General features: G+C 35.4%; 2 protein-coding genes across 3 annotated transcripts in view; one reads left to right on the top strand and one right to left on the bottom strand.

The window, feature by feature from the left end:
* Positions 1-8,453, top strand: part of LOC113238242 (GILT-like protein 1) — an 11,386-nt gene extending 2,933 nt beyond the window's left edge. The window contains exons 2-5 of one of the 2 annotated variants that reach the window (XM_026475047.1): positions 3,081-3,215; positions 3,682-3,864; positions 5,713-5,853; positions 8,063-8,453. In XM_026475047.1, the coding sequence (XP_026330832.1) occupies positions 3,081-3,215; positions 3,682-3,864; positions 5,713-5,853; positions 8,063-8,278 (675 nt within the window). In that variant the 3' untranslated portion in view covers positions 8,279-8,453. The remainder of the gene's footprint in view (positions 1-3,080; positions 3,216-3,681; positions 3,865-5,712; positions 5,854-8,062) is intronic. The other variant, XM_026475048.1, reaches the window with a different exon arrangement.
* A 1,095-nt stretch (positions 8,454-9,548) lies between these two features.
* On the bottom strand, positions 9,549-25,549 carry LOC113238168 (phenoloxidase-activating factor 3-like). The gene is made up of 9 exons (XM_026474927.1): positions 25,304-25,549; positions 24,216-24,274; positions 23,592-23,683; positions 20,524-20,711; positions 19,731-19,839; positions 18,875-19,056; positions 17,134-17,234; positions 14,768-14,950; positions 9,549-9,682 (listed from the first exon to the last, which is right to left on the bottom strand). The coding sequence occupies exons 1-9, from the start codon at positions 25,374-25,376 to the stop codon at positions 9,569-9,571; spliced, it is 1,101 nt and encodes a 366-aa protein (XP_026330712.1). The 5' UTR covers positions 25,377-25,549; the 3' UTR covers positions 9,549-9,568.
* Between the last annotated feature and the right edge of the window lie 2,395 nt (positions 25,550-27,944).

Below are 27,944 nucleotides of genomic sequence, written 5' to 3'. Positions count from 1 at the left end.
CCAAATTTCAACTTTCCTAACCAAAAATAAAGTAAAGTTTTTGCAGGGAATTAAAATTTTCTTCATGTTTTTATGTTAGAACCAATTAGAAAATGATATTGATAACCCAGAAACAAAAAGTATTACGTATTGTAATTGATTTGATTGAGTTGTATAATAGTAGTTGTTGCACGTGTTTTCGTAACAATTTCGAAAAGTAGACTAAAGGCTGTTAACAATTGGGTAACCCGAATAGCCTTACTGATGTTTGTAATACGCTACTATTCATGAGGTCTGCCTGTGCAAGTGCACTTTAGAGGTCGACCAGATTAACTTGTCTGAGACAGCGTATGATATTACTTGCAAGCTTAAACAAATATTTTCCGATTTTTTTCGACACGAACACAGAGGTCTAACCGTGTAACTTAATCTCAATACAACATTGACAGTGAAATATCATGTAATATACATTGCCGATATCCATTCGTTGATTTTCAAATATTCAGGAAGAATTTCACGTTTCACTAGAAAAACACCGCAAGGCCACAAGGGTCATTAAGGATTTTAGTCGTCTCGTTTTTCAAATTCTCGTAATTTTTCCACTTAGCATAGGTTACGGGGAAAACGGGGTTGAATTTGAATGCCAGCACGACCAGCTTTGTGCTCTGGCAATAGGTGCACGCCTTTGCACTGGACCGTCTGAAACCGGAAATGGAAATGCCCTTGATCAAATACGTAGATTACGTCGCTAGCGAGTTTAGATAATAAATATAACAAACACTACAAATTGCATATATTATAGTACCGGCACGCTATGATGGCCGTTTCGACGTTTGTTCGCTCATCAAGTTTCGTATTAATTCATAACTACGTTGAAGGAGCTAATTAATGTACGTTGTTGTCAATAGTGACGTGCAGTAAAATATAAGGAATGTATAATTTTACGACACAACTCGGCATTTGATTTTCGAAATTTGGAATTTTCGTCGACGTCGATTTGAGTCCGGCCGGATTGAAGGATTTGTTCTGAGTGTTCGATCTTTGTATTAATATATTTATTTTATTTATATAATATTTTTATTTTCCTTTTCTTGAAACTTTTTAATCAGCTAACTCTTGCAATACTAGATAAAAATCTATAAACGTATAGTCACATGAGTCGCATTTGATTATATTTTCTTCGAGAATTAATTGAGATTTCTCCTTACTATTATTGTAATCTGTCAAAACGGCCATCCTCCTATGATGGCGTGCAGCGACTATTTACAAGTATAATATCATTGGGTACTATGGGTACTATACATTGACGGTACGTCAATGGTACTATAGCTCAATAATTCTGTATGTGTAAAATATACCTATTAAGTTTTTTGTTGTTTGTGTGTTTGTAGCGACTTGGATTTTTATCTGTTATGTTACAAATGCTTTAAAAAATATAAATAATTAAACTTTGTTTAAAAACTGAAGATACAAACTTTATTTTGTAATTTACTTATTTGTACGCATGCATTTTATTGAGCATTTCTTGTACCTGTTTTAATTAATTTATTTTTAAAAAACAACAAGAGATGAATTAAATATTTTATAGTAAAAAAAAGTTAAATATCTTCTTATCGCATCGAATGAAAAATTGGAAAATCGTTTGGTAGTTGCATGAAAGTAGAATTAATGCAGTGGAGATGAGGTCTTTGAGGAAAATTTGTGGAATTAAGTTGAGTGATAGAGTGAAGAATATAATAGTACGTGATAGATGTGGCTTGAAAGAGGATGTAGTGACTAGAATAGAGAAAGAAATGTTGAGGTGGTTTGGGCATGTAGAGCGGATGGATATAAGAAAAATTACCAAACAGATTTATGATGCGAATGTGGATGGAAGGTTTTTAAGAGAACGTCTTGGAAGGATTTATATTGACCGAATCAGTGGTGTCCCCAAAAAGGCTGTGATCCGAAGTGACAAGAATAAATAAAGTTGTATGAAAAGGGTAGTTGCTGTATGTGAGGCTGTGGGCCTATGGCGTGAGCTTATGTATGTACGTATCGTATCGATGGCATATACCACGTATACACTATACAGCTTGCCATCGTGGTGAAAGGATGTAAAAGAAATGTGTAACCCATCATCGCCATTATCGTAATCAGCTTTTTGTGTAATGTGATACGACCAGTCCATTTTTTAATTATATATATGTAATAAATACGATCATGGGGCAGGTCAACTCGTATACAAGTTCTAAGGGCCTAAAATGAACTCACGAAATGTTTGAGTATCTCGAAAGTGATGCTTCACACGATAATAATATGGAACCAAATCCAAAGAAGACAACTGCGAGATCGTAGTGATCTGTTTGAAATGGATGCACAACAATTTATTAAAACATACCGGCTTAGCAAAGATATGGTCCACAATCTTTACGATGAACTTATACCGCACATATCGAGGTCTACAAAATCCACCGATTTATTGGTTCAGACTAAGGTTATTTTTCACTAAAGCCAAGTATAATTTCTTACACTTTAATTTATAGTCAAATATTCTTAAAATATTATTGACATGTTTTCAACAAACTACAAAGTAAAAATTTACCCACAGAAATTCCGTCGACGTTTGACGTTGTTCGGAAACTTAATTAGCGCTTTTCTCTTATTTACAAAAATTAAAATATAGTATATTGATTTTATTCTATACTGTCTTTATCATTATTATTATTATATCGTGTCTTTATTTATTTTCGTACATGAATAATACGTATCTATTATTTTTCTCTTAAACTAAGTGACAAATTTCACCGTAACTTACCGGTAAATTCTCATCTATGTTTTTGAACGTTACACTAAAAAGCACGAGCTAGTGAAGTCCCAGTCATAGACAAAACAACCAGGGAGAAGTCGGCGAAAAATATGTATGTCGTAATACGAATTTTATCCAGTCAGCTTTTGGGCGAAAAATGAATTGCCTGGAACTTGCATGGTTTTTTAAAAGTTCAAAATACGCACCCTAGTCGACAAAACTCGATGCACATGTAGAAGCAGACCTTGATAGTAGCGGCATATGTGCCTTGAGCAACACCCTCGAAAAATAACCGTCCTGTTTTGTATTACAGCCATTGCAGCTGTCCGTTTTTTATGAAAGTCTTTGCACGGATAGCCAAGCCTTCCTGCTACAGCAACTGTTACCGACCACGACAGTACTTCATGACTTTGTGAACGTCAGGTTTATACCTTTTGGGAAGTCGAAAGTGAGTGATCAGCCAGTAGAATAACATAACAATATCTTTGACTGGAGTTTGTATTATAATCAGACATTTTTTTAAATAGTTTGCATTATAATTAGATTGCCTCCGTGGCCGAACCGGTTCCGGGTTCAATTTCCGAGCCAGAAGAAATGTATACATGGCCTATATTTATTTCTTTCGTGAGTTTGGATGTAATTTGTGGTGTTCTATGTGTGCGTCAACCGCAACCGCAGGGTTTCCCTAGTGCAGTGCTATGAGTGTCTGCGTTATTTATTTATATTTATTTACCAAAGCAACTAAATTAACCCAGAACACCATGACCACAAATAATTTTAAAAGTTCGTTTCCAATTGGTCCTTTCAGGAATCGAACCCGACACCACGACATCTAGTGCCCAGTGTTCTAGGCCACCGAAATTGTCAAGGATTTCAGTTGTCTTGTTTTACAAATTCTCATATTATTTCCACAGAGCATAGATTACGGAGAAAACGGATTTGAATGCCAGCACGGCCCAGCTGAGTGCCTTGGCAATATGGTGCACGATTGTGTACTGGACCGTCTGAGGCCGGAATTAGAAATGCCCGTGCTAAAACGCGTCGAGTATGTCGCTTGTGAGTTGGATAATATTGCCGGAGCCACCGGAAACATGATGGTAAACTTTTTTATTGAAATAGGTGCACGTTTCTCCACAACCTCACCTGCTTTTTTTTACGATACGAAGTGATGGGACGAACAAGTAGTGCGCATGGTGTTAAGCGACACGCCAGTCCATAGCAGTTGCAGTGTCACTCGGGGCTTTAAAACGCAAAGATCTGAGGTAGGTACTGCCACTGCGCCCGTCGCCCTGAGATACAAGTCGACAAGTCTCATGTATCTATAATTTCACCAGCACCCTTAAATTTCAAAACCGGAACGCGGTAATGCTGACAGTACCGCTTGAAGTCAGAAATATGTAAGGTTGCAGTACTTCCCTGGACGAACTTTTTCACAAGGAACCCTACTTCTACCAAAGGCAACTACAAATAGTAGACATGTTTGGGTAATTTTCTCATTCGGTAATTTTGGTACCAAATTTTATCTTGAAACATTAAGAGGGAGCATGCCAAAAAAGTTTTGACGTTGGCTCCGCCTAAATTTGTGAAACAAATATATGCATGAAGTTCGTGTGACATGCGACAGGAGATGTTGAATTTTGCGCATTAAAAGTACCAAATTCGTTTTAGCGGAATAATTGTAAAACTAAAGGGATTAAAAAAAATCCGTAGTGACAGTTCTCATGCATAAATATAATTAATTATCTAATTTTTGTCCTAATAACCTGTAGCATTTCAAGGATAAATCGAAAAAAATGTGAAAATTAGAGGTCATTTCGTGATTTTTATCTATCGATGAAACTTTATTGTTTTATGTTTCTAATTAATGTCTATGCTTGAATATATCGTGTAGTTACTCATACAATATTTTATTTTTAACTTAAAAGTGGATATACCCCTCTAAAATCAAATCGAAGATTAGGAATTTTTCCTCTGCTCCCTCTTAAATAATGTTTCAAATCATTAGGCTTGAATATTAAACAATACTTAATGATAATATTTTACAATATTTATATAATAAAAATTGCCACCGAAATTAAATAGAGGACACTGACCTGAAAATTACCCGTTGGTCCTTATGTTTATGGTTGTTTATTTTGAACTAGTCGTGTGCGTGATGGTAAGTACTCCCCTGTCCATAACAATTGTAGTGCCACTGAGAGCTTTGAATCGCAAAGTTCTGAGGGGCACTGCCACTCCGCCCGTTACCCTTTACTTTGTTACCCGAGACATTAGTTGACAAGTCCCATGTGCCTGTAATTTCACAGCACCCTTACCTTTCAAAACCGGAACACAGTAATGCTGACATTACTGCTTGACGGCAGAAATAGGTAAGCTGGCAGTTCTTCCCTGGACGAACACTTCCACAAGGAGCTCTAGTGCTACTTAAAATAATGCTATAAATAAACACAGAATTGCCTTTCTTCTCGGTATGTACAGAATATGAAAATCTATTTTATAAATAATAAAGCCATTAAAAAATTCGTAATCGACGAAATATTTTTCTGTGTCAAATTTATATTCTTGTTATTTGTATACACAAATTAGCATTTCAATTCTATTTCATAATCATCCGTGATTCCGGTATAAAACTAAACTCCACAAGTTTTGTTATGATCATGAATACATGAAGATCAAACACACAGAAAAATTTTCTTCGAGTTATTATGTTATTATGTATTGCATTCGGTAAGGGTTATTTCAACATGGCATGAGAATAGATATAACTAAAATTATAATATGACAACCTTACTTATTATACTACGCTCCTAGTAACTAGTACACCATTTTCAAAGGCTATTAACATTTGGAAGATCTTACCACCCGTCAACACTTCTCGAGTCGACTAAACATTTGTAACCAATCAACAGTCCATCTATACATATATTTATCATATTATGTTCCAGTGTGTGCAGAAAGCAGGACTGGATGAAGATAAAGTGAACAAGTGTCTAACATCAGAAAAAGGACTGATTTTGCAATTAGATTCTGAATATCAAACTGAAAAACTCGATCCTGAAATGATACCAACAGTGGTACTTGGTGATGCAAGTGTTTTCTTTTATTTCTTCGTTTTATTTGCCAATGTCATCGAGTACATAACCAGAAATAAAGGCGAAATAAGGGCCATTCATCGCTGGCAACTCATCAGGCAAATGGGCCCTATGTCACTTATAAATATCAACTCTCGTTTGCACTGAAATCACAAGTTAGAAAGCTGAAATAGTACATCGCCAACAACTGACCTGTGTGTACGTCTCCGTATATTCCAAGAATGTTCTGTATTTATTGTAATAAAGATCTCTAACAATGGGGGGTATTCCATTCGGTGGTGTGGGAAAAACAGCAAAACATCTAGTTACAAAACAAACGGAATCACATTTCATCGGTAATTAAATATTAAATATGTAATTTTGCAATTTACGTCCAATATAGCAAAGCTCAAGTTAAACTGGTCGATTTGAAGTAAAACAATTGAGGACACCCGTCAATTGTTTCGAATTCGGGCTGGCCAATCGAAGCGCAGTTGTCACCGTAATGATTTGGCAGAATAGTTTTCAAACAAATTAAATGACATTTTGGTTATATACTCGATGGGCAATATTTTATTATATAGACTTCCATATTAATGTTATGAATTTTTAAGCGCATGATTTTAGTAATATTCCAAGTCTGGTATTCTAAAGGTAAAGTAATGAATAGGATCATTCGCTTGTAATGTGACAACTCGAATTTGATTGATGTGTACGTCTAGGATAATTACAGCGCTCACTTGTAATCTCTATCTATAATCTATGTTTCGAAGATTGCAGTAGGGAGTACGTTGAATCGGGCGTTGCAGTGCAAACCATCTTTTTCGAAATTTTTGGATAAATGAGAATTCGTACGTATTATAAAGCCACATGGGATCATACATCAAAAGTACCTTTATCACATGAAGGTTATAAAATAATACGAACTACTTAAAATAAATTATGTGTAATGTGAAATTTTATAACTCTCCTATTTATGCAAAAACATTTAACGACTAATTTCGTTCGTAGAATGTTTATACTTTAAACCGAAAAATTGTCATCTTGCAGATGTGGCCTTGTTACTCCAAGGGTGCTAATTCTCACTAATGTTCCAAATCTGTCTCGTATTCGTACAAACCGGGAGCATTAGCTTGTAAATGCAAGAAGCCTCAAATGTTACATCGAAGAGTACATCCATTCGAACATTTGAACAAACTTCTGTTTCACATTCCAACATTGGAGTAGTGAATACATATATTTAGAGCGTTGCTGAATTACTTGTATTTTTTGTTCAAATACGAAATTATCGCTTCCTCCAAAACTACATAAATGTTCGCCAAGTTGCAACAAACTCTGGTAACCTGCACATATTACAAAAAAAAATGTTCCTTCAGTGAATATCGCATCATTGTAACATAATGCACAAATTATGACTCGGAATTAGTAGAGGTGAAGCAGCAGAAACTTCAACACCGCCGTAAAGTTGCCTGCTTATCGATGTTCTACTGATATCATGGAGAGTGCGGGAGGGAATTGCATGATTTTATTCCGTCTTCTCCTTTCCATCATCGGGAATTTAGACGTAGGCTGGGATTCCTCCCCTATGTTGTGGATATTCCAATGATTCTCACGAAAAATTTCGCTTAAACATTTATATGGCGAACAGCTATAAAATTGAATTCCCTGCCTACAGACTTGTTCCCTGAACGGTATAACTTATCAACGTAAGCGCGAATAGGCATTTTTTAGATGTGCATACTCCATCGTCACTTTCCATCAGGTGAGATAAGGTCAAACGCGAACTTATTCTTATTAAGAGAAAAAATAATCCAATGCCAAAAGCCCGTACAAAGATCTATAACAAAAACACAGGAGAATTTCGACAACTTTTTTATTTATCTATAGCTAAGTTAGTATACCTACATTGGCGCCACGGTACATCAGCGTGATCATAAGTTCAAATGCCGTTGGGTAGAACAATTTTTCCTGTGTTTGATCTTTGTATTAATAATAATAACAACAAAATGAATGGAGTTATTTCACACGAAAAAATGTAAATAATAAAAAAGAGAAGTTTATAAATCCTACTGTACAAAATTATTGAAGTAACGACAGTAAATGTGTAGAAATACCATACGAGTGCTCAGAAATACTACCGACTTCGTTTTTGCCCAAGGGCATGCACCCTATGATTGATACTAATTTGAGATGATATTTTTCCTAACAGTCTTGTTTGTTTCAGACTTTCAACCAAACCTTTCAAGACAATGCTTTAAAGAACTTAATGGGAACTCTTTGCGAAATATTGAAATACCAGACTCCATGTGAAGCCTACTTCAATAGAGTAGCTCTTAGTACCATTCTTACTACGTATGCAATCAATACTGTTACGGGGAACGAAACCACCAGCGAAACAAATTATTACACAATAAACAATACAATACCCAATACAATTTAATCAAATTGTCTCGTAGAAATTCTGCATGTTAATATGTGACTATTACAGAATTTAAAACAGTTGATTAAATATTTTTCACTTCTCATGCTCTTAAAATTCGTATTTATGCTGGGTGTAGGCTGCATAAAGTAGGATTTTATGGTCTAGTGCATAAAATAAAATCGTCGTTTAAGACCGAGGCAATGACGCCTGCGCCAACAGCCACGCACACTAGAAATTTATAAAATAAAGTTTTACTTTTGTTTTTTAAATCCGTGTTATATTACAAAATTAAAAAAGTAGGCAATAGTAATTCTAATAAGTTATAAGAAATAGAAATGCATAAAACTTTAAGAAAAGCGGCGGAAAGTTCTTACTTTTTCTGGGCAATAATTGTATTATCCATTATTTGTAATATTGCTGTTTAATTTCCTCGCAATCTAAGTGAAAGGCAGAGTGTATAACTCGTTCATAAGACTCATTTTACCCTCGACTTAAGTATCCAGGACATACTCGTCTCGGGTACAATGACGCGTTTTATGCACTTGTTGTACAATCTACTATTGTCTTATTAATAAATTATTTATTTATATACATATTTTGTATCTTACTTTACGTTATAATTATTAATACAAAGAATGAACACAACTTGTTGCCCTTTTTTATGATACCAAGTGAAGGGACGAATAAGTCGTGCGGTGGCAAACGACACCAGGCGGTGGTACGCGACACGCCAGTTCATAACAGTTGTACTGCCGCTCAAAACTTTAAATCGCAAAGAAGGGGCACTGCCAATGCGCCCGACACCCTGAAACATAAGTTGTAAAGTCCTATGTGCCTGTAATTTCACCAGCACCCTTACCCTAGAAAACCGAAACGTAGTAATGGCCACATTACTGCTTGGCGGCAGAAGAAATAGGTAAGGTGGCAGTTCTTCCCTGGACAAACTCTTTCACAAGGGGCTTTACTACTACTGGCCTAAACTAAAAGCACCTAATTGACCTAGATTATCATACAGACGCAGGCTCGAGTCCTGTCATATCGAAGGATTTTTTCTTTGTGTTCAATCTTTGTTTTAATAATTATAACAAGCTAGTGAAGTAATTTCACAAAAATAAATGAATGTCATAATAAAATCATAAGTAATAGTCATTATATAATTGAACAATGTAGTTTAATATCGTTCTTTCTGAATATTTTTAAAATTATTTCAACTGAATTCCGTTTTTATCATTGATGTAAGTGGTTTAAATTGATATCCATAAAATTTGTGATTTTGAAGTGAAGCAACGTGTATAATGTGTGAAAGTGTTAAATTTTTGGTATAGTGTCTACAATCCACTTGTAATAGTGTGCGATTTTCGTGTAGACGCTGGGAATGCCCTCCTGGCCGCAGTCTTCGGAGCCAAAAGACACAATGCCAATCTAGAAATAATAAAATGATATTAGGTACGTAAATTACAATTAAATATGAGATTACTCTTAATAAACAGTATTATATTTTAACAGATGTACAATTTATACAATTAAAAGCAGCAAAGAGTTCAAATTGCATTTACCGGTCGAATAAAAAATACCACAATGAGATTGTCATATTTGTTTGATCTGTGGCCATTATAAATTTGAATTTTTTATTTCACCTTTAGATAAATAAGTGTCTCTTGTCTTGTAAACAAAAACAATTTAAAAATCAACTGTCATACTTAGTAGTATATGCTTCTAATCTTAAAAATTTCAACCAAAGCAGCTTTTAAAATAAAAATTTACAAATAGTAGTTTATGTGACTGTTACATAATGAAAGGCATTAAAATACGAGTGTGGGTTTATGAAACGAGCCGACAGGCGAGTTTTGATGCCTAATTATGTACAGTTACATTATAAGCTTTCTGATGGGTTCAGAAACCGTATGTTATGACTGGCGAAATGGCGGCAAATAAAAACTTTTCTGACGCATGTTACACAACCGTAGTTTTTTTGTTATTCACAGACAAACTAGAGTCGGTCCCAACTATCATATCGTTCGATATCAAGTAACGTATGAAATTTGTCAATATTGTTTGCTATTGACGTTTCATTTCGAATAAAACTTCATCTCTACTGATATTAGAATTTAGGTCGAATCAAATTGTTTTGTTTTTCAGAGATGTTCGAAATTTGATTGTAATAATAAAACCGTTTTTGATGTTAATAGGAGGCATTGACATCGAGTATAATAATATACTATATACTATAGAGCAATAATAACATTTTCACAGATAAGAAATTTGTTCTAACAAAACAGTTTATCTTTATGCTAGTCGTAATTTAAAAGGTAAAGTTAAGTAAGAAGGCAAAGTTGACTGCAGCCAGAACCCCTGACAAGCAAAGGAGACTAGAAGTTAAGGACACCTCTAAGTTTAGGGCGGCATTGGAACAAAATTATTCACGATGGACAGATGGAAACCACGATAAGGAGACGTCGGTTCCACTATGGAATCGAGCCAAACACCTCATCCAAACTGCGATATCAGCAATAAATGTACCAGCTGAAACAAGGAAACGGCAATACTGGATGACCGATAGCACTCTTGCAGTAGTCGACGAGAGGCGGACCATGAAAGCGAAAGTTGCAGATGTTAGAGACCTAAACAAAATATTTGCTAAGATTCAAACCAAGTGCCGACGAGATCAAGCACATGCAAGGAAATAGAGGTACACTCGGATAGGTGCGAATCCCGCGAACTCTACCATAAGATTCGTTTCATAGCAAGGTCACTGACCTCGAAAACCTGGGTCATTAAAGACGACAAAGGTGAAATAGTAACAGGGCTGAACCAAATCTCTGAGACCTGGAAGAGTTACTGTCAATCCCTGTTCCATGACCCTCAGGTGCAAAATTTTCCCACTACAAAGCCTGAAAAAGACAAACTGGAACCAGACTTACTAAAATCTGAAGTCAAAGCCGCCATCAAACACCTAAAGAATGGTAAGGCAGCGATACAATCCCTATAGAGACTTTAAAAGCTTCAGGAGAACACGTCACCAATGTCTTTCATACCATCTGCAACAAGGTATGGTTCCACAAAAAAGGTTCCACAAAGGAATGTAGCAACTATCGCCTTATTGCACTCATCTCACACGCCAGCAAAATTTTACTGCATATTCTTAACGAACGACTGAAGGCCTATTTGTCCAGGGAGATCGCACCACAGCAGGCGGGATTTGTGAAAGGGAAGGGCACCCGAGAACAAATTTTGATTGTTCGCCAGGTTATTGAAAAGGCCAGAGAATTCAACAAACCTACTTACATCTCCTTCGTTGACTTCTCTAAAGCGTTTGACTCAGTAAAATGGCCAATAGCATGGAAAACATTGCTGGAAATGGGCACGCCGGAACATTTTGTATACCTTCTGAGACCTTCCGATTGTATGAAGAAGGCATAGCTTCAGTACGGACAGACGACATCCTGTCAGGAAATTTCCATCCCAGTGCAGGCGTATGCCAAGAATGCATAATATCACCAGTCTTGTTCAACGCATATACTGAGTTTATTATGTGAATCCCTTTGGAGGACTAGACGGACGGTGTCGCTGTTGGTGGTTACAAAATTACAAATCTTCGCTACGCCGATGACACCACATTATGTGCTATTAGTGCTGGCCATATGGAAGAGCTAAGCTACTTCTCAAAATGGAGCGTGTGAGCCTTTAATTTGGATTAAAGATAAATCGCAGTAAAACTTAGATAAGGATTGTGAATCGCATTAATCACATTTTGCTGGAAGTTACAAGTTAGAAGTTGCAATTGCAAACTGTGGTCCAGTCCTACGTATATCTTGGAGCTTTAATTTCGAACACTGGTGGATACGTAGATGAAATGACAAGACGTATGGCAGTATCTAGAACAGCAATAGATAAATTGAGGAAAATATGGAGAAATAGAAACATTACCAAGACCACTAAAATCCGGTTGGTCCAAACCCTATTTTTCCCCACATTTCTGTACGCTGCAGAGACATGCACACTCCGTGAAATCGAGAAGAAGATGGACGCTTTGGAAATGTGATGCTGGAGAAGAATGCTTGGGGGTATCGTGGACAGACGTTCGTTCAAACGCCTCCATACTCTGTCTGTCTGTCTACTGCGGTACAACATCGCATCCTGAAATTCTTCGGTCACGTCTCAAGACGGAATTTTGACTCCATAGAGCGTCTTATTATGCAAGGCAGAGTAGAAGGCACTAGAATGCGCGGAAGGTCACCCATTCGATGGACCGATCAAATAAAATCTGCAGTGGGTGGTCCTTTACATGAGAGCACGAGGGAGTTCACTAACAGAGAGAGATGGCAAGATGTCGTGAGGCAAGCCACATCGGCCGTTAACAAACGTACTCCGTGATGACCACGACCACTCTGTCAAGAGTAATACGAAAGAAAAGAAGAGTCGTAATTTACGGTTTTTGAACACATCATAGAGGTTTTATGTTATGTGTGTAGATAAACTCTTTGTCGCTATTTTTTCAAACGGAAATAAAATATAACATTATAACATTTCAGTGGTGTCTTTTATATCTCTGCACAAATTAACATATTACATAGCATTTAATAACTTTAATTACTTTGCTTTACCACTAGATGACGTCATTAGTACATTAAAACGCGCTATCGGTTTGTTGGTCTCTCGAGTACGTAAGTCGGCATTTCTCTTCCATTAAACATTTTTGACTTTATCATAAATCATTATTTTGAAAATTTTTTTAAGTCACATTTTGTGTAGTGACTTAATATAATACAGGCTAATAATGTGAATTAGAAAATCAACTAAATAATGAAAAGTTACAAAGCACAATGTATTTTCAGGCATACTTTAATAAATTATAATAAACAGTCGATTGAAATTGTGCTAAAGTATTATATTACATATTTGCCCAAAACTTGAAATTTCAAGACAAAGTGTCAATATGTCGATATTTAAAGATTTCCGAGGAAAAAGCATTATCGCTCAGCTCAAAGCTCAATTTGAAAACTTTTTTTATAATTTTCTTTTTTTTAAATTTTTTAATAATTCATTTACTTACGCACATCAACGGCGTCTAAGGATCAAGAACCTTTTTGCCAATTACTGGAAATCCGGTTTTTTAACCAATTTTTTTTTTAATGAAAAAAAAAAAATTTTCTAACACCAATGGATTTTTGTCCATTTTATAATTTAAATTTGGAAAATGAAATTGACCAAAAATAATCCATTGGTAATTAGCAAAAACTTGCTTGATACCTAGATACTTTTGACGTGTGTACTTGTGAAAACACGGATTGTATAGAAATTGAAAAGTAACAAAATAAGTATAGTTTCATTGTATCAAGCAAAACATTAGACAATACAAACATAACGAAGGTATATTGTACACTTACAGGTACTTCAACAGACTAACTGTAAGATTTTTTTTTATTATATCACGTGGACGTGCACATATGCATCTAATACGCCAGTCAGTAATTTAATCTTGATTATAGTTATTTGAGTCAATTTTAAATTATTGGGTATTAATATTAATGCATACAGTTTCCTTGAGTTGCTAACACGCATCAGGGCTACATATAGCACTAAGTTTGTCTTCGTGAAATTCCCTATATAACAAAAAGATCTTTTTAATGACTGTACGTCCTATATTGTACCTTTAGAAGCATTAGTGAAGAGTATGTGCCTAACCGACGAATAGTGCTTCCTTTTTATACAGGGTTATAAAAAATACATAAATCAGAAGGATATGTGGTGTGCGGCTGTGTGACAGAGTGAGGAATGCTGTGATCCATGAAAAATGTGATTTGAATGAGGATGTAGTGACAAAAATAGAACAAGGTATGCTGAGGTGGTTTAGGCACATGGAGCGGATGAATGAAAGTAGATTAAGGAAAGAAATATGTAGAGCTAACTTAGAAGGAATCATTGGAAGAGAACTGCCACAAAGAACATTCTCTGATCATTTTTAGAGTGTTCTTAAAAAGACTGGAGTGCGTAGTGAGAAAAATAAGAGGGCATGTGTGAAAAGATTGATGAATGTAAGTGAAGCAAGAGAGGTTTATTCCAATGAGAATCTAGGGGCGTCAGTACACAAATAAAAAATTAATATAAATTATAAAAAATACCAGTACTGTAAAAATAAAATGACGTACTGTCGTACAGATAATACGTCTCGAACGTTCGTAACGGACGACGTGGGAGTCGTCGCAGAATACGATTGCACGTTTGAACTTTCCTTACTACCAAATATCGATAAAGAAAAGATAAAGATCTAAAAAGTGTTAGCAGTACAACAAAACTTGAAAGTTTATTTTTGGTAAATTTATTATGTTTTGTGAATAGATGAAAATTAACCCTGTATATTAATAGGATATATAAGTTATACAATCCCAAGCATAAATAGTCTAGTTTATAAGGAGGTTAAAGAAAATTCCAACACTAAAAGCATTAGATTAGACGGTAAAAAATTTAAACCTTTTCAATTTATTTTCGTTACTTTATAAACCTTACCTGTACGTACTGAGCATCTCTCATGACCAGTAACGGTGCTCCCCCAAATCCTGAACACGCATCCCTACCTGCTTCGCCGCCAGCGCAGATTTGAGCTTCATTTATGGGAACCGTTTTACCGAAAACGTTCTCGCATAGCTCTAAAGGAACGAGTGGCACGTGCAATAATTGCTGGCGGGTCACCTGGAACATAATCATATAGATAATGAACTATACTAGCCGTGGTAGCGTAATGGTATCAAACAGAGGGTCGTGGGTTCGAATCCGGGCTCGCACCTCTGATTTTCTCGGAATTTATGTGGGAAATTTAATTTGAAATATATCATGAACTTTTCAGTGAAGGAAGACATGGTGATGAAATCTGCACGTCGAAGAAGGTTCACAACCCTAGGAAAACGTGTGAATTCCCCAACCCGCATTGGGCCAGCGTGGCGGACTATGGCCTAAATCCTCGTCTGAAAGGAGACTAGTGCCCAGCAGTGGGACGTTTAAAAGGATTGATGATGATGATGAACTATACGATGAAACAATGTAAAGTAGGAGGCAAATGAGGAGACGAGCCACTTGATGGAAGGCAGTCATCTACATCTGCAACATCAGATGAGCCGCGTATGCACTCCCAGCTGTTCACCTTCAAAAATTCATTTGACTGTCTAGCCGTGTGAGAACTGACATTATCGTGGTTCAAGATGAAACGGCGTTTACGGTTATTTTTACGGAGTTTGTCAATAAATTCCGGCAAACAAACGGCCAGGTGTCTAATTTTATTTAAAAAAGAAGCAATCATTCGCTAACAGGCACTTTGCATGCGCGCCACTTTGGTTGGTTTCGGCTCATCTCGAAAAACCGATACGCTCGATTGCTGCTATGTTTTGCGATCGTAACTATAAATCCATGATTCGTCACTTGTTACTATGTCCTACACCAAATTTGATGCCCCTTCGTTGAATCTGATAAGCATGGCATTGCACCAAGTGACGCGATCCGTTCTTTGAGCATCAGTCAATGTTTGTGTAGTATTGATTGTATTTGACTCATGCCTATGCCTAAAGATGTCCGAATCTCATGGTATGTCACATGCCTGCCTGTTTTGATCATACGGCACACAGCATCGATGTTTTTGTTGTTCACAGCAGTGGACGGGCGACCATCACGAAATTCATCACTGAGATTCACACGACCGCGTTTGAATTCTGCAAACCAGCTATAAATAGTCGTCTTGCATGGTGCTTTATCGCCAAAAGCAGTTTGAAGCCGAGGGAAGCTCCGCTGAGCTGTTAAATTACACTTAAAATCGCAAAAAATCATACTACGAAAATTTTCACGAGTTAAGTCAATGACGCCACAATGTAAAAACAAGTGACAGTCTGATGAAACTGTATAATACAGCGAAAGAGTTCCATTTTTAAATGTTGTAATTACTTTTTAAGTATTGTTTATGTAAGTGACCAGTTCCGGAAACTTATAGTGCGTCCTATGTAATCTAGATAGATAGATATGCCACTTTATTGCTAACACACAAGAACAAAAACAGTGCATAAAACGATATGTGGGCAAATGCGGCCTTACCGCCAAGAGCGATCTCTTTCAGACAACTATATAAAAATTAATTATATAAACAAATATTTACTTTATATTTTATTAAATACTTATAATTATAACGACATATACTTATAAATAACGACACAGTACACTTACGTATTTGTATATACAAATATACCTAAATACACTTATTAATATACACGTTGCAGACTAGGACCATAGGACCGTGTCAATAGATATTTACGCAATCCAATTTTGAAAATAGGAAGCGACATAGAATGTCGGATTTCAGACGGGAGTTCCTTCCACAATAAAATAGTGCAGCCTTAATTGTAAAGGAGTCTTTGAAACAATCGGAGCGGGTGAACGGAGGTTTCAGTAGGTTAACCATTTTAGATCTTAGTTCACGGTTGTGGAGAATCGGGGAGGACCATGAGAAAGCGAAAACGCTCCATAAGGAATGGCGGAGTAAGATGGTCATGTAGAACGTTATAGAGAAAGCTGATAGCATGCGCCTTACGGCGCAACTGGATGGCCATGGCAAACTAATTACGTATTTGTGAAATTAACTAAAAGTTGTCATTTTACAATTGCGACCTTACCTAGGGTACGACTTATGTCCTTCTGGATGGTATCATATATTGATATGTGTATATAAAATCCATTACAGTGAACATTTTCGCTACTCACGTATTAAAACCAAAACCAAGTTATCGCTACTAAAATCTAACTACACTCAAGGCTAACAATACCTATGACATTCAAATGCATACGGCAATATGTTTCCATCAAATACTTCTATAATCAGTCTATACGATTCATACCAGGTTTTTTTGTCCGGATAATTGGCCCCAGCCGACAAGTGAAGCACGTTCATTTAATATAACTTCCGGATTATCGTTTAGGCAAATCGGAGCTGCTGTCACTGTAATAAAAGAGATCATAATTGACAAGATCATACCAGGAAGTCGTCAGTCAATCTGATGGGGATCTGACATTCAAGGGCAAATGGTGTTGTGACGTTAATTATAGTCTGTTTTTTGAATTTTAGTTATCAGATTGTTTTTATTATTTCAACCCAATATCCAATTCAAGCCCATTCTATTTTACCTATTTGCTAATCCTACCTGTTTCTACAATCCAATAGTCACAATGACTTTTTTATTTTGATTTTTAGCCCCCATAACTGCAACAGTCACTATATTTTTTGCATTTTGTGGTCTTTTTTATCAGTTTAGGTTTAGACTACTACTAAATTTAAATATATTCGTTTTTGACGCCTTTTCCTTGATTTGCCGTTGTTCTGTCTATTTTTGATGCTCGAGCACATCTTAGACTGGTTACACACGGAGACTTTTAAACACGCGTTCGTGAAAGACGCGGTTGCGTCGTTACACTTGCGATTTATAGGCGATTGCATCGATGCAAACGCGCGACTGCATCGACAAAACGTGCGATTGCATCGATGCAATTGGCTATAAATCAAAAGTGTAGCGGTGCAATAGCGCTTTTCTATCGATGCAGTCGCGAGCTTGCATCGCTGCTTAAAATCGCGCGCGTGTGTACAGGTAGACGATAAGCTCCGCAACGCGTTTGCATCGCTGCTAAAAGTGTCCGTGTATAATCGCTCTTATAATTTAGTTCTGTTTTTAACCGACTTCAACAAAAGGAGGAGATTCGACTGTATTTTTTTGTTTTTGTTACGCGATTATATATATAATTTGTAAACCAATTTTAATGATAATTGAAACAAGGTACCTCTGTATTGGTACCTTTTAAATTTGACGAGAATATTTCACCTCTAAGGGTGGCAAACTACGGGATGAATCCGGTATCGCGCATTCTCTGGTAACCCATTATTAACTTTTTAGTTTCAGTTTGTATGTACATATAAGCGAAATTTGAAGTCGGTTCCATTTTTTTTAATAAAAATTACTTTTTATTAAATAAACTAATAGAACGTTTTCTCTTCCTTCCCCGTTAACTTCCGAACCCCATTTTTACGGTCCGTTACACCAGCTACTTATAGATTTATTAATAAAGGAACTTCATACTACCTAGTGTGCAATTTTAAACGCTGTATTTAAAGATATACTTTTATGGTATCAAGTGACAGGACGAACAAGTCGTGCGTCTGAAACACCAGGCTAGGGACATTCAGACTGCCCATAGCAGTTGTAAAGTGCCACTCAGAGCTTTAGATCGCAAATTGGGGTGCTCGAAAGGACCCTCGTCGCATGACATCACATTCCTTTCCTGAAAGTCTGGCGAGCCCTGGGCAACAATCGGCAAGTACCTTACGTCTCGACTGGCAAATCCTTTCGCCATGATAACAATCAATATATCTAGGTACGTCATCGATACTATAAGAAGAAAATCGCAAGTCTTTTGTGCGTTTGTGAGTTGAGTCTTATATGCTTATAATTTCATCAACACCTTTGCCCTACATTATCGCTCGGCAGCAGAAGGCGGCGGCAAAAGATCCCTCGACGAACTCTTTCACAAGGAGCTCTGATACTACTAAATAGATACAAATAACTTTTTATGAAATAGGTTTACACTTACCCGAGAATTTTATATCCTCCTTCAACACAATAAGTGCAATGTCATGGCGGAATATTTTCTGTTCATACCCGGGATGAACTATCACACTGTCTACTTTGATGGCCTGAGTCGGTGGAGCACAAAACATATCGTTGCAGTCAGGACTGCGGCCAATGTCCCATTCTCCAACTACTACTGTTGACCTGGAAGAAACAATCACAGGTATAGGAAAATTGAAATTTCAAGATCTTTTTTTAAAAAAGACCTCCATAGTTCGTGGAATTACATCTATATATAAATCGGTTAAGTAAAGTAAAGCAAAGTGCGCGAAACCGGATTCCAGTGCATTCAATGTGCCACGCTTAGAGGTGGAAAGTTTTCTTCAAATTTAAATGGGACCAATACTGGTGAAGACGACAGTCTAGGACAATTATTTTTTTTATATTCCGCAACTATGGTGCAAAATTACAAGTTTCCAGGAGTGAGTTTTAGGCATTCTATGAACGAAATTGGTCGATAACTTTTTATGCTTTTAAATAAGAGAGATAAAATTTCGCATAATATATGTAATTTGTTTCATATAGTTCGTGTTATTTTTATTTAGTTAGTAAATAGTTTCATGCTTTACAAGTGCTTTTGACGTATGATCACATGTGGCATTATTACACCAAGGGCACATTATGGTATAATCATACTTTCTGTTTTCGCAAACATTTACATGACGATAAATCATTTATATGTAAGCGACTTCTCGTAAAAAGCAACATCATTAGAAGAACTTACAAAGGCAGCAGCAGGCAGCACACAATCGCAGTATTCAGCTATCAACAATCAATATTATACAGATTTTAAGGCAAATTTATCATTTAATACTTACAATTTATATCCATCGTTCTTAGCTAAAGCACAATGAGCTGCGGTCAAAACAACGTGGTTAGCAATGATGGAGCCGGTGCAAGCAAATTTTACCGTTCCTTTTTCTTTATCTGAAAACAAAATATAAAATTTCTGTTGCAAAATCAGGGTTTGAAGTGATAATTAATCTAGTGATAATTTATGAGGATAATTATCGAGTTCTTAGGTTTTCGCAACACAAACAAAAGTTGTGGGTCTTTTTCAGGTTGGTTAGAGCTGACTGATCTGTAAAGGGCCCGAAATGTTGGTTTGTTTGAAAAAACAAATTTACGCGATCTAGGCCCGAAAAAATAGTTTTATTTCCTATGACGATACCTATCTTCCTAAATGTACCTTGATAATTATCTTGGTACCATAAAACTAATTGTAACAACAAAATGCTACCGCTAGCAATATGGTACCATATGTTTATATCGTCTTAGGACGTATCCAAACCGGACAAATATCAATCTCAAAATGTCACAAACCAAATCGTTTTCCGTGTTTGTTTGTCATTTTTAATCAAAAATAAATGAGTAAGAACTATGAATAATCGTCGATAACTATCAAACATATGTCGGATGATTATCAGATAATTATCATGATAATTATTAAACAATACAAATAATTTGATAATTTCGAAGCCTGAGCGAAATCGAAAAGATCAACCACTACAAATACAACAGGCGTTTTACAAAGCGCACAACTGGGCTTGATTTTAGACATCTGATTACTATGCACATCAATTATACTTTTAAAAAGTAGAAAAAACTTACGGGTAAATCCAATCCTAGCAACCCAAGGGTGAGTCCCAATGCCTTTATAGTCGACACCCTTCACCATGCTCTGTCCACATTGCTCCGTGCCGGCCAGGTATACCTTGCCGCAATCGCATGACGGGCAGCAAACATAGTCCTCATTGTTGGCGTTGCCGCAGGTCAGCTCGTTTAGACGGTGGAAGTACCTGAGTAAGGTATTTCTATATCAGGAAAGTGATTAGTCAGAAAGGTTTGGGGTAATGCCGTCAATATTAATAAAATCTTCTTTTTTTTTATAATCTGAGCCCCAGAGTATCTTTAAGTCATGAAATAAACATTCTTGCACTAGCATCACAGTAAGTACATTTATCTTTCTGTTTTATATAAACAAATTATGTCAGATATATTTGACGAAATGCAGGGTGGCATCGTACGCAGACGATTTTTGATGATTTAACATTTTATTTGCGGTCATGAGAAGAACTTTTTAAATTGGCACAAACGGGATTCAAGACTGTTTGTCATTGACTAGCAGCTAATTCTTTGACACACGACGCTGACAAAACTAAGTACATCATTTATTCAATGCAATCATAATCACAAGAAACACGTGCACACAGCTACATACGACTGTTTTAAATATATGTTTCCCTAAGTTATTTTTATTTATAGTATAGTTTTAAATTGTTACATTACATCTCTATTAAAATTAGTATAAATTTAAATGGCATTAAGTTTGAAGTGGGGAGCCTGGAAGCCTAAGACACGGAAATCTGATCTAGTTTAGACTCCATTTTCCTACAAATTTTGTCGCTTTAGAAAATAATATATGTTTGTAACCAAAGTGCCAGTGGTTGTAACCAAAATTTGTGGAGAGATATAAATTTATTATTATTATTATTTATGAAAATGTAATTTATATTAAGAAGAATAGTCATTTCTAATTTTTAAGTTTATTGAATGTCTGATGTTTGACCATTGTGATATTCAATTATTTTTGTGAAGTTACTCCACTAGTTTGTAATAATCATCGATACTAAGATCGAACACTAAGAAAAAATTTCTTCGATTTTTGAAAGTAATGTGTTAATTTAACTAAGTTGTTAATTTTGATAGTTCGTTCCGTTCCTTAGTTGGCATGGCGTCTGGCACGGTGTGCTGGAAGACGTTGGTTCGAATCCAGCCGGGTTGAAGTAATTTTTTCTCAGTGTTAGATCTTTGTATTAATAATTATTACAGAATAGTATTTTTTTATGAAAAAAAAAAAAATAGTGACAGACTAAGAGGAATACAAATAAACCGGCTGTTCTTCACAGACGTCTTCACAAAGTAACAAATTTATTTAAGGGACAATGTATACGCTTTTATAAAAAGATTACGATAGATATTCAAAATGTGTCGTTAACGAGGTTTCAAGCTTTAGTGAAACAAAACCTTTATAACAAAGGTTATTCATACAGCTTCTGCGTACTTGGATAAGAAAGATCCGAGGTAATGACCCGTTTAACCCTTGCAAATTTTTTAGGTGTATGACATTTGAAATTAATATTGTAAATGATAAATGTGTTTATTTACAAAGAGCAACTCCTTGGGTTTCCTGCAAAATTTTTTTAGGGGATACTGCCTTACGAATGAGCAATAGAGTTTATTCAATATGACGATTTCGAGTGTAATTTGCTATGAAATATACACTGGACTAGGTAAGCCTCTTACATAAGTCTAAATACGTCTGGTATTTATTTTTATATTTCTAAAGAAGACCCTATTTCGGTCTAAATTTTATTGTACTGGTAAGAAATACGGAACTAGGTTCAACCTTATTCATCGACAAATTCAGTAGCATAGATTCGTACTAAAGTAATATATTACATAGTATTTGAAAAGTCCTTCAAAGCCTTACACACAATGTGATTTGGCCTACATTTCTAACACATTTATTTCAATTCACGATGACTAATCAACTTTTCGGCATAGAATGTGTATCCTTGGACAAAAATGCTCTATAAATAATACAATTGTACGTAGAAGGTGATTTCTTGTACACGTATACGAAACAAAAGAAAAAAATATTTTTAATAAAAATGGAAGTAAATTAATTTGCTATTCGGCGATCCCGTTTATCCTATGCTTCCTGCGCTTTAAAAGTCTAAACTTATTGTGTTATTTGTGGGTGAACAAAAACATAACGCACAAATCACACATTTAGGACTTTTTCATTACTTTTCTCATAACCAGCACAAAAAATACTACAGGTAAAATTGACAACAATTATTTCATCGCAAAGCAGTGTAATTTTTAAGAAAAAATTACCAGATATTAAAAGTGACAACCCTGACTAAATTTCATGATAATTTTAGAGTATGTAGAAGACAGTTAAAGCGGCGGATTATTGAAGTAAAAAAATTAAAACGGAAAAAATCAAATAACTTCGTAACCAATGAACCTTTGTCGTTACCGATCACTTGTGCTTCATTACTGGTACTTGACGACTAAGTCGGTTGGCCAGTAATTTTCGAATATTCCTGTCACGTACCGCACATTGCAAATGATTTTTTATTTTTATCCGAATGATTTTTTTTTTCTTAAACCATAGATATTTGTCACACCGCTGTTCTACTTTCGCATTTGTATTATTAGTTCAAACTATAGGAATCTGGAAGAAAAGGGCATCACAAAATTGGGGTGTAAAAACACTCGGTTGTTAATTGTTCGACCCTCGGCCGAAGAATTCTTGGCTCTGGTCAAAAGGGGTACAAGTCGAAAAAGCCAACGTTACAAGCAAACACGAAACAGACTACTGTTGTATTATTCTTTATCTGTTCTTCGCGTCTTCTTGTTAAGGTGGGTTTTTGACTTCTACAATGTACACCTTATCACTTGAGCCACAGATATTATGAATTATATTTTATGAATTTTATGCGGAGGTTGGTTAGGTTAGAAGAGAGACAAAAGTATTCAATACAAGCGCAGCTATTTTGCACGATTTAACCTTCACTGGGTTCGCGGAGTAGCAAATTAATTTACTTCCATTTTTATTAACATGGATTTCCGCAAAGTAATGCCTGAACCTATTAATTATATTTTACTTGTCTGAAGAAAAGCACGAGAAGTCCAATAGATCTTGTAACACCGGGCAGGCGCTGATGGGTACACAGGTTGTGTTTTGTGGACATGAACCCTGTAACAATAGGAAAATAATCACATATACAAAAATTTTACTTAGAGTCGATAGGTACTACCTCGGCTCGAATTCAATTTTTTCCCATGCTAATACGGTTCAATTTGCTTGGGTCGAGCGGCAGGCGCACTGGCTTTATTTCAGAATTTATTTTTTAGCAAACGAAATTAAAGCAATTTGAAAAATGTATATTATATAATATACGAATTCTATTTAGTTTAGTTGATATAAAAAAATCATTGGTATATGTAAAATACCTATTGAGTACAACGGTTTTCTTGTAAAATTTCGCGGTAAGTTCGTGTTCTTTTTCTACCGTGAACATTTTTAGGAATCGTGTTTTCACACCATGTACTAATCAATGTATATCCTCAATTTTAATATATATTTTTCCCAAAGTGATTGATTCAATACTTTCACTGTTATGTGGAATCAACCAAAGCCATTTGAAGTTATATCGAGTCGTCAAACGTGGAAGATTGTGATGTTTGCTGTTAGAGTGTAAATGAGTGTAAGGAAGTGTTTATCTCACCTTCGTATTATAATATTCATCATTATTATCACGATCTAAGCCCACACTTATCGTTACACCTGCAAATAAAATTAATATAATCATTGACTATTTAAATTCATAGATGGCTCTTAACAAGTGTATTAGACTCAGTTGGGTTGTTCGGCTGCTTTACCAAATTACGAGGTATACCAATCACAATAACACGTTAAACTTTTGAAAAATATCAAATAACAGTACCATAATACAGCCACTTAAGAAAGTCCATATAATCAAACATGTTTGTAGATACAGATTACACATAAAAAATACTAAACACGCCGCGTTCAGTCAGAGCCGCCAAGTACAACCTTCCAATGACACATTTTATTACTGGAATACTAGTTTATATCATAAATATCGGAATACACGACAGATAGACAAGTATAAAATGAATCTTGATTTTGTACGTTTTATATAGAATGTGAGAGATGTTTTTATACTTGTCAGGTACCGCACATCAATATTGCATGTGTGAAATTACCGGTGAGATAACCTTGAAATTATATAACGTTTACATGGATCCAGATGACTGTAAATAGTAGAGTAATTGCAGGATAATAATGTGATTTTTTCATTGACATAGTTTCATCGACAGATTGTTATCCAGAATTACATCATCGCTAATTTCATTTTATTTTTAATTTTCAGTATTTTTTTTTAAATTCCAATTATTCATAGTTACATGTATTTATTTATATTTTTTGCAATAATTACATATTATGCTAATTTGAATAATAAATGAAAAAATTGTGCCAGTTTCAGAACTCTACCTCACAAATAATTGTTTCTTCCAAAAGGCGAGTATGACAAATACAGTTATTTCTTAATTTAGAACATTATATTATTTTCAGATTTTTTTACTAACTTCTTAGAAGTTTGTAAATTTAAATATAAATATACATTACACATATATAATAGGGCAATAACCTGCAGCCACAAAGGGTAATTGTGCTGGTAAATGTACCATTACAAATAAAACCATTTACAATTTTTTTGCAGCGAAAATAGGTACGCATTTAACCTCCATCTCTTAAAATAATATGTTTAAAATTAAACTTCAAACTTACTACCAAACTGTGCACAAACAGTCCAACAGAACCCACAGACACAAAACAACACAACTCGAATGTCTAAAAACATATTATTTCCTTTGTTCTAAACCAACAACAAATCACATTACAAAACGAATTCCACCACCTATTCTAAATCTAAACTTTCGTCTCACTTTAGATGTATGTATGGAAAATATCAAATAGCAATATTGCATTGCATTGTATGAATTGTAAGTTTTATTAGTTGGAATTGGCGGCAGTGGTGCCGGAATCATAACAAATGATACGGTACAAAGCCTTCTGGCCGCTCGACACGCTACAGAGATAAACGACATTTGGCATACTTTTTTTTATTATTTAGATAATGCAGTTGATGTAATAAATTATATCAACAAGAATGGCTTGTGAAGATGAATAGTTTTCACTCTTAAGAACTCAACTGAAGAATTTTTTATAATGAATTATTTATAATAAGGACGGCAGAATAGGACTGCTAACAGATTGACTGCATGTTTGCAATTAATACGCGAAGTCGTTATCAACTTCATGCAGTCGAGATGTCGGATAACGACTTCACGCACTTCACGCATTGACTGCATGAAGCCGAGATGGACTGCATTTTACTGCTGCGATTAACTGCACACATACAGTCAACTGTTAGCAGTGTGTGCCAATCAATTATAAATAGGTTTGTAATATCTTTACCGTTATCAACCTTAAAGATAATATATTTAATTCATACAGTGGCATTGAAATGGTTGCAAAGACTTTAAGTTGCTTTTTATTTGTTCACACTGCCCGTACTGTAAGACCTTCCATAAAATACTTCACGCCAAGTGAAATTCTATATAGTCCACTAATCGATATCGTTGATATAATAATGATAATAAAATTATTATATGATTATACGACTAATAATAATTATTATATGATATGTGATGATTATTTTAAAAAAATACAATAATAAATATAAACATACGTCAAAAACGCAATACATACAGTACTTGTCATTGAGTGTCTATAGTCTTAGGCGGTTACCAGCAGTTCCCAACCTAACAATATTACGTTCACATTCTTAACTTAATGATTTTGGGTCAATATCGGTTCTATGTCATATCAATTTCTAAGTTATTTGATATTTCTAAATAATGATTAAACACTCGTCAGTTGCTAGCTACTCTGTACAATTAATGTAACAATGAGATATTTCCTTGTAATTTGAAGTTTTGTATATAGTACTTCTGTAATTTGTAAAAGAAAAGGAAAATATTATTATATTAAAAGTTATTATATTTTAAATTTTTATTGAATTGATATTCAATTATTTTTGTGAAATTACTCCTATAACAAACTAGTTATTATATTGTTAGGTTAGAAATTCTAGGTGTTGTGTAAATTATATCCAGTGAGACTCCTAACTAACTTTAGAGGTTCAATAATACGATCCAGATAGTTGTCGACCTCTGTACTAGTGTGAATCACCGCTAGTAGCGCTTGCACAGTTGATGCCACAGCGCATTTTTATTTATTTACATTTTTATTTACATATTGTTTTTTATTTCTTACTAAAATAGAGACAATGTAAACGTTTTCGCCTTTTTTTATGGTTTTAAAATTAGAAATACTATATGGCTGTTGTTTCATTGCAGTTGTAATATAGAATAATATTTTTATTTCATACACTCACACAGTTTTAAATTAATAAAAATAGATTTCGAGGTCGCAGCAACAAGATTCTTTCGTTTTAATCAGTGAAACAGTATCTAATAAATAGTAATAGTAATAAAATAACGACCTCGGCGGCCGGACGATTTTGCACTGTAGGCGCTGAATGAAGAGGCTCCGAGTTCGATTTCCGGTAAGACCAATTTGGGAAATGAACTTTGCTAACCTAACTTGGGTGTTCAGAATAGCGCGCCGGAGTAAATTCCATTGCTTGGGTATAATAGAACAAGGAACTTCAAATCAGCTTGGCTTTTTTACGGGACGAGCAAGTCATGCGCCTGATGGTAAGCGGTCGCTCGGTGCAACTCGGAGCTTTTAATCGCAAAGATCTTAGACATAAGTTGACAAGTCCCATGTGCCTGTAATTTCACCAACACCCTTACCCTTCGACACTGGAACGCAGTAATGTTCATATTACTGCTTTGCGGCTGAAATAGGTAACTGTACCTGTACTTTAGCATTTCGTCTTGCGTATGCATGTCATGCGTGCCTTCTTCATCGGCGTGCCTTCTTCTAATAAATATCACTATCACACTACTTTATGCGTTTAAAGTTTTACAAATGGTTTAGTTCAAATTAACAAACGAGCAAAAAAAAAAGATGGCGGCAAAAAACAAGTAGACCGTAGCGGAAGAATTAATCTTTGCAAAAATCGCCCGATTCCTTTATGCGTTTTTTTGAGCCCGAGTGTCATTCACTTCGTTCGTCATAGTGGGCCTATATACCTATTTCATCACACTTGGTAATTGAATTTTAACCCGTTAGGCAATTTAATGGTAAGTAAGTACTTATATGAGGCCGTTGCTTTTCATCGGTAGTAGGTACCTTGATCTTTTTTTTTTATAATATCAAGTGACTAGACGGACAAGTCGTACGCCTTATGGTAAGCCACACGCCTGTCCATAACAGTGGCATTGCCACTCAGAACTTT

This window comes from Hyposmocoma kahamanoa, unplaced genomic scaffold (genome assembly GCF_003589595.1).
Source record: "Hyposmocoma kahamanoa isolate Upper Pololo Valley unplaced genomic scaffold, ASM358959v1 95, whole genome shotgun sequence".
In the NCBI taxonomy this organism is placed as follows: Eukaryota; Metazoa; Arthropoda; class Insecta; order Lepidoptera; family Cosmopterigidae; genus Hyposmocoma; species Hyposmocoma kahamanoa.
This window is presented reverse-complemented; position numbering and strand designations above follow the sequence as displayed.

Coding starts and splice junctions, on each gene's coding strand:
- LOC113238168 (XM_026474927.1), bottom strand. CDS start 25,376: ATGTTTTTAGACATTCGAGTTGTGTTGTTTTGTGTCTGTGGGTTCTGT. Junction 20,712..23,591: donor TCGTGCTTTTCTTCAGACAA/GTAAAATATAAT, acceptor TACCTTACTCAG/GTACTTCCACCGTCTAAACG. Junction 17,235..18,874: donor GGAGGATATAAAATTCTCGG/GTAAGTGTAAAC, acceptor CTTTTATTACAG/TGACAGCAGCTCCGATTTGC.